Here is a 7,860-nt window from a genome sequence, read left to right as displayed (position 1 = left end):
AAATATGCCAATTGTGTGCGTAACCGTGGCTGTCTCTTTTTATGAGTTCTACATCCGAGAGAGGACACGATGGGGTTATGTTTGATGTAAGTAGGTGTTCAGGATCACTTTGTGATCATCCTTAGTTTACAACGATATGCGTAGATCACCCTCCTCTTATTCTTGTACTCGTAAGTTAGCCACTCAAATAAATGCTTAGTTGCTTGTTGCAGCCTCATCACTTAACCATACCTCACTCATTAAGCTTTGCTAGTCTTGATACCTTTCGAAATGAGATTGTTGAGTCCCTCTGGGTCACAGATTACTACAACAACAGTTGCTGACACAGGTAAAGCGATACCTTGACGTGAGCATGATGATTGTTCTATTTGGAGTTTCTTCTTTTTCTTCTTCTTCATCGATCATAGGATGGTTTCCAGGCCGCCAGCCTCGGATAACAAGGATGGACGTCATTTTATTCGTTTGATTTCGTCTGTAGTCGGACCCTGCTTTTCTACATGATGATTGAATGTATTGTTGTATTGAGATGTTCATGTTGTAGCTTGTGGCGAGTGTAAGCCAATTCCATATACTTATCTCTCCTGTACATGAACTTGTAATGATATCCATTTTTGCGAAACGACAAGATGCGTTTCTATCCCTGTCGAGGCACTCGTGCCAAAATAAAGATATGATCGCATCTTGGGCATTACAAACCATCCTAAATAATTTCTTAGATGGCAAGACATGAAATATCTTTGATGTCTACATGACAAGAATAGGAGGATTTTGGGAGCTTACCAATCTGATGTCCTCATCTTTTGTATAGTGCAACCTCTTTCTATCTTCATCATCTGTTTTCACATCGATTGTGACTCGTTTTCGCTTGGTCGATGAAGTTGTGATCCTGGGATCATATGTTGAAGGAAGAGAGTGGTGCTTGGCTGGTTGGCAGCGGCGGCTGCATCACTAGATACTAGAAACCAAGCTGCCAAGGGGCTGGCGAGGTGAGGTTGGGATGACTTTGGCCTTGAAGGAAGCTCATGAAACCATTAGGAGGACATTGTTCCATTACAGCTGAAGAAAAAAATGTTTGTTATTACAATAGTTAACATAGATGGTTAACATGCCCAGTTCACTCTTCACTGAAGAAGAAAAAAATGGGGATTTCGGGATTTCCACAAGCATGGTCAGCTGACTCAAATAGATTGAACCTAAATCACACACAAGGGAATCAATCTTTGTCTTGAACGAATGGATTTACTGAATCACCATGAATCTCCAAAATCCATCGAACCCTAGCCAGTTTACTGAAGAAAATCAATCTGGCCATGAGCACGAGAAGAAGCACGGGAAGGACTAACCTCATACCTTGCAGCAAGAGCGGGAATCGAGGGTGTCGATTTTGGGCTGAGGACGAGTGTGCGCCGCCTTCTCCGCTCGTTCGCACCGCGCCTCCGCTCCCTAGTCGTGCCCTTCCCTTCTCCCCTTCCCGCTCGTTCTTTCTCCCTTTCGTGCCCTTCTAATCTCTTGCTCGCGGGATTTTGTTGGGGGCGCGTGGTTTCGAATCGAGCGAAGCGACATCCCTCCCATCACGTCGCCCGAGCAGTTGCCCCGTCTCTTTTGTCAGGAAAGAAGCGAGTTCTTCTGCAGTATCCCGTTTTGCTTTGCAAGCCACATGTTTAGTGGAGGTGGCACTCGGCAGGACGATGTGGCACCTCGGGCACCCGTCCAGCGTGGTCCATTGACCATGCCGTAAGTGAATCTCCCACATTAGACATTACAAAGAAACTAGTGGATCATTTAAATACTTTATTTGTCATTTTCTACTTTCACTCTACAACAAAAACAACTCGAGTAACCTAACGACCACATAAAATTCTTTCCTTTATTATTCAACATCTTTGTTTCACAGAGAAAGAGGGAAGAGCTGTTGGTAAATGGTAACGGGTCTTCCCCATAAAAACAAGGGGTAACGGGTAATACGAACCCGATCCTAAATTCTCCCCGGCCCTACCCGTGAACTGTGATGCCGTGACCGCGTCTCCTCCTGCAGTCCACCTTCCCCTCCCCCTCTTCCTTCTATCCCGCCGCCGTCTACCCCGCCGCCGGCGAAACCTTGCTCGCGAGGGGTATACACGGGGAGAGAAAGATGGGGAACGTGTTCGTGAAGAAGCCTAAGATCACGGAGGTTGACAAGGCCATCCTCGCCCTCAAGACACAGCGCCGCAAGCTCGCGCAGTTCCAGCAGCAGGTCCCCTGCTCCCGCTCTGCCCGATCCGATCATATGTTTCCATCCCCCCGTTCCTATTATACCATCGAATTGTTGTAGTTTGTATTGTGATCATTGAGATTCAATTCTTGTAGTTTATCGATCTCCAACTTTGCCCCCCGGACCTAGATAATACCAGGTTTGGTTTAGGTTAGGTTTTGCATAACGTTGTTTCTATACCTGAACGGGGACAGGCCTTTTCCACTTTGTTAGTTTTGTTAGGAGGGCCCAGTTCTGATGTGGTTTGTTGTTTGTCATTTTGGGTTGACAGCAGTGATCCAGATTTAGAATGTTTGGCATTGTCATCAGGAAAAGAGTATAGGTTTTGGGTTGGATTATAATGTATTAAGGTGAATGTCTGTGAGAACTGCACATTCATGTTAACAAATTAGGATAGTACTTTCCAGAGCATATTGCGAAAACCGGACTGTATTCTAGTGCATGCTTTGGTGCGCTGCCATTATCTCAGTCTATCAGTGCTAGTGCCATGGGACTCGTTTGCTAGTGCAAACTAGCAAACTATCTGATTTTGTACTAGCATGTTGTGCGAAGAAATTATTTTGCCATCGGGTTTTGATACCTTTAGGTGGGTATAACTTTTAGTGTTGTGATGAACTGTTCAATTATTCTAACTGAACTGATGAGCGTGTCTTGCATTAGTAAATCACTGGAATGCCATTTCTACTTAGAATTAAGATGGTACTGATTCTGTTTATGTATGGTTTACTTTTCTTTCTTCCAGCTTGAGAAGGTGATTGAAGCAGAAAAGGAAGCTGCACGCCAGTTGGTTCAACAGAAGAAGAAAGACAGAGCTTTGATTGCACTGAAGAAGAAGAAATCCCAGGAAGAGCTCCTGAAACAAGTTGATACATGGCAAATGAATGTCGAACAGCAGGTTAGTAGTTTATTGGATAGATTCTGGCTCCTAATGAATTCCATGTTCATGTATAGGACAGAAGATCTGTATTTATGCTTTACATCATTCAATCTGACCAGAATTAAGTCTCTTTAGTTTTGATCTATAATTTGACAGTCTGTTTGTGTTCTCTTGTTGAAGCTGGCAGATATTGAACTAGCAAGTAAGCAAAAGGCTGTATTGGAAAGCCTAAAGACTGGAAATGCTGCCCTTAAGTCTATACAGAGTGAGATTAACATCGACGATGTCCAAAAGTTAATGGATGACACAGCTGAGGCCAAGGCTTATCAGGATGTAAGTTCAATAAACTTTTCCAGTCCACTGTTTACTACCTATATTTGTAATGCTTTTATCCATTTGAGATTCTTCCATCTTGTTTGAAGTTATTCATATGCCTTTCTTACAATCTCTTTAGTTGACGCTTAACACATTAAGTGGCACCTTGGATCTCTGTAAAAGCTGTTTTCATCTATTTGTGGTGAACTAATTAGACCATGCACATCATGTGGGCTATGTGATAGTTGCCTAAAAATCATTACTGATTTCGTTCTTACACCATTTAAATATATATAATTAGCTCTGTAGTCTGCAACTTAAAACATGAACAGATCTACAAAGTATGATGCTTCTGAACTTGTGGCTAATACAAGAATCAATTTATCATCTGTTATATTGTATTATTTATGTCTTTGTACTTATAATCAATGCCCGTAATTAAAATTTGTTTCATCTGATTTTGACGAGCACCATGCTATTTCTATTGGTAGAGTTACTAGGTGAGTGCCCGTGCGTTGCAATGGGACCTGAATTTTTTTACGTTTACAATATAGTGGAGTGGATTAAACTAAGAAAACCTACTATTTTGTTTACCATAGTTGTCCTCATACCATACACGACACCTCGCCGTCTAGCTTACATGAAAATCCGTTAACATTAAATTTGGTTAAGTATATTGGAAGATGGTGAACTAAAATAGTTTTTTTGTTAAATCATCAGAAGAATCCAACTATTTCACTTGGGTATGGTCATGTCAAATTTAGTTTAGAAGAAATTATCCGAAGAACCCCTTTAGGAGCACTCAAAAAGACATAATACTGGCAGCTTCTCCTACTGTTTTCCCAAAAAAGAATTACTTAAAACACACAGCCCATTTTCTTCATGAGAGCTTTGGTGTCAAACTGTCAACCAGGTTCTGAAGAAACATGTTATAAAATGCCCACGTGTTGTCTGCACATGTGAAATCAAAAGAGAAGAGGTACATGATGTTTACCCGATGTATGCCATGAGAATAATAGAATAATAGGAGGGATAGTTATTAGGAGCGGAGATCAAAGACAGGTAGGAAGATCATGTGGCCGTCCATCCGTCAAGATAGGAAATCGACCAAGATTTTGTTTAAATGTGAGATGGAAGCCAATTATAGCGTCAAGATCAATATTGTAATAGCATGTTTGTTTTCCCTTAATTAAGGACCCAACTACACTAACTGAAAACAAAACCTCATTCACGTTAGAGAATAGACAAGTTCAGGAGCATCAGCATAAGCAGCCCTAGCAACAGCGGATAAAGAATTGAACACACCTCAAACATGAGACAGGATGTCGCTGCCCCAGCTGCTCAAGCTCCCTTGTGGCTTGTTTTGTTGTGCATGTGGCACGGTAGCGGCAAACGGGAGGCAGCGGCCTCCAGCGTACCGCCTCGTCCGCCTTACGGCGTAGTTGGGTCCTTAATTAAGGGAAATCAAACATACAGTGTCCATGCGAGAGGTGCCTGTACACTTGCGTGCTCGAGCCAACGATGTCCAAGGGTGGCGACTGGCTTCGTTCCGGTGCGAGGTGGCGGTGCTACGTGCTGGGCGACGGTGTGGCATAGAGAGGCGTGATGGCGTTGATGGAGGAAATCATGGGTGGAACGATATGTACAGAACGATCTGCCTGTGATCTGGTTTCCAAGTTTTTTCTGTTGCGGGGCAAAATCGGGTGGGGTAGTGGGGAGGGGCCAGGAAAACCGGCGGGCATTGCGTGGATGAAAACCAACGTGGGAAGTAGACTCGACGAAGTGAAGCGAAACGTGGGATGGAGGCATGACGAAGTGGAGCGAAACGGGAACACTGTATTACTTGAACCCAGTTCTCGTCACTTCTTGTGACCTCACCATTTGCAAACTTTTTACTTAGCTCATTAATGACAATGCCTGTAACCTTTTTACTTCGCTTATCAACTGATATTGATTGCAGGAAATAAATGCCGCTCTGGGCGAACAACTATCTGCTGAGGATGAGGAGGCTGTCATGGCTGAATTCGACAACTTGGAAGCTGAGGTTTTCCCCTGAAAGCTTCAAACAGTTTTCCGCTTTTTGTTTTAAGAAAAATACCAACATAATAAACTTCGAGTTCTGAGTTTAAATGAAGATTTCTTTCTGTGCTAAATTTTTATTGTCACCCGTTCTTTTCAGCTTGCACTTGAGTCTCTGCCGGATGCTCCCGTTACTGAAGTACAACCTGAAAAGAAACCTAAAGCAGCGGCTTACACTGAAGCTCCAGCTGAAGACATTGATGATGTTATTGAGCTTCCTGATGTACCGACTAAAGCGCCAGAGAGGCCTGAAGCTACAGAAAAAACAAAAGGTTTTGATCTCATGTTGCTTCATTTTTAGAGTTTAGCCTGTTTCATTTGCATGTAATAAATTTTATGGTATATTGATGATGTGTTTTGAATTGACAGTCTTGGAAGAGCCACTACCTGCATAGCTGGTGGAGCTGAGCTGAACAGGGAACTCCAAGTCCTGCAGTTTGCAGGAGCTGTAAAATATCTGCCATTTGATTGTATTACTTAATTCTGTCATTTCATAAGTTTCATTGTGTACAGACTCTGAAATGCTGTTCTCAGTTATCAATTAACGCGGTGATGGTCTGCCTATTGTACATTTAGTAGTCTCAGCATCGATTATGATGTCAAATGTCTGTTGTTTCTTGATTGTCGTTTGTAGAGTAATTTGCTCTTGCAGCATGCTACAAGCAGATCCCCGTTGTCTCCTCTGGACAGCTACAATTAAATTCTGTTAACTGGGATTCTATTTTATTGGTTGGATGTTTACGACGACTTGGCTGGTTTCCACTAAGGTATGTAACAGTTACATTTCATGCTCTCAGGGTACATCATTTCTGATTTGACACACGCTCTTCCAGATTTCTGCTGCTATATATACATAGCAGTTTGGTGCAGACATTTTTGTAGTTGCTGGGTTCACTGTTGCTCCTTCTGGCCAAGTCTGTGTTGTAGTTGCTGCTGGTGGTGGTTATCTTGCTGTTAAAATGATCTGTGGAGATTGATGCTGAAAAACGGTTGCATTGCTGGAGGCATCATCTCATGTGGCCGTTGGCACCCACTTGTATGATGCGGTAGATATCTAGCGCTGAGGTAAGGAAGGCCATTGATATATGATGGTTTGTATGCTATGATGCGGCAATTAATTCCCAAGGAGGTAAGGAAGATAATTAATATACTATGGATGATAGATTACATATACCATGTTTCACACATATTTTGCACGTGGATTAAAAAATTGCACTGGATATTCTTGTCTGAAGTGCGGTGATGTGGTTCATAACACAATACTCGTGGACAGTTAATTATTTTCCTTTTGTATCTATGAAATGAACTTCCTAGTAGCGGCAAACTGAAAAGAATGATGTTATGCCAGAGTTATATAAGAATGCTCAACTACTGTGTTAGGAATAACTGATTATTTTCTGATTGGATGTGGCATTGACAGGTTTCCAGCATGCTATTTTAACCATTGTTTCTGTAACTGCATGTCAATACAAGTTACAGAAAACAACATTGATAATTACAATTTATGAACGATAAAACTTTTATGAAGGTGCACATTTTCTTGAAATTGGACCAATGTCTAGGTCCATGCATGCACAATGGACTGGATCCCATTTATCTGGTCAATCAAATAATCTTATACTCAGATCCAAACTTAAGTTGGATGTGGAGAACGAGCTGGAGCAGAACGCGGAGAACAATTCACAAGTTCCATTCATCATTTAGGGATGTCGACGAGCACCTGCACCGATTGTTCCGTTTTTAGGGCCTCCTAATCAGGTTTGTCTGGTGTCAAGGGCCAGGTCTTCAGTAGAGGACTCAACCAACGTCTTGTTTTCTTGGATTCAGTGGGAACATCGATGCGATGGATTCGATTCGGTTTGATTGATGCTCTCTCTGCGTGCTCGTGCCGATTGAGTTGAGTACGTTGGATGGCAGAAACTACCACGCCACCGGGGAGCTCCCCGGAAGCGCTCAACGAGCAACAGCTGGTCCATTCCCACGGTGGGCCAATCGGCAGAGTCGGGCCGGGAACGAAGAGTATTATTATAAGTAGCACTCTAGGGGAAGGGTTAGATTTGGATAATTTAAGTACTAAAATTTCAGTTTTTGGGAGTGTTCTATAATTGTGGGGAAGGGCTAAAGAAGACTGTAAATTTCAGTGCACCACCAAGGCAAGTGTCGTACTACATCTGGAGCTGATTTGTCTTCCGTATCTGACAAGTCACAGACCAGTTTGAGCATGTTCATCCGATTTTTTTCGGTTGTATGATGACTCTTTTTTTTTTTTTTTTTGCGAGAAAGTTGCATGATGACCTTACCTGGAGCCGATCCCTATGTACACACTCTTGCACTAATG

At 42.5% G+C, this 7,860-nt stretch overlaps 1 protein-coding gene across 1 annotated transcript; it reads left to right on the top strand.

Moving 5' to 3' along the window:
• Nucleotides 1-1,992: 1,992 nt before the first annotated feature.
• Nucleotides 1,993-6,093, top strand: LOC123403165 (vacuolar protein sorting-associated protein 20 homolog 2). Its single transcript, XM_045097126.1, has 6 exons — nt 1,993-2,233; nt 2,994-3,146; nt 3,309-3,461; nt 5,404-5,487; nt 5,623-5,794; nt 5,892-6,093. The coding sequence occupies exons 1-6, from the start codon at nt 2,132-2,134 to the stop codon at nt 5,915-5,917; spliced, it is 690 nt and encodes a 229-aa protein (XP_044953061.1). The 5' UTR covers nt 1,993-2,131; the 3' UTR covers nt 5,918-6,093.
• Nucleotides 6,094-7,860: the final 1,767 nt, after the last annotated feature.

The sequence above is a fragment of the Hordeum vulgare genome, chromosome 6H (assembly GCF_904849725.1).
Source record: "Hordeum vulgare subsp. vulgare chromosome 6H, MorexV3_pseudomolecules_assembly, whole genome shotgun sequence".
Lineage (NCBI taxonomy): Eukaryota > Viridiplantae > Streptophyta > Magnoliopsida > Poales > Poaceae > Hordeum > Hordeum vulgare.
The sequence above is the reverse complement of the archived record's forward strand: the minus strand, read 5'-3'. Positions and strand labels throughout refer to the sequence as shown.

Excerpts from the sequence above, each read along its gene's own strand:
- LOC123403165 (XM_045097126.1), top strand. The coding sequence starts at position 2,132 with ATGGGGAACGTGTTCGTGAAGAAGCCTAAGATCACGGAGGTTGACAAG. Across the intron at positions 3,147-3,308 it reads AAATGAATGTCGAACAGCAG|CTGGCAGATATTGAACTAGC; the intron begins GTTAGTAGTTTA and ends CTCTTGTTGAAG. Across the intron at positions 5,488-5,622 it reads TCGACAACTTGGAAGCTGAG|CTTGCACTTGAGTCTCTGCC; the intron begins GTTTTCCCCTGA and ends CGTTCTTTTCAG.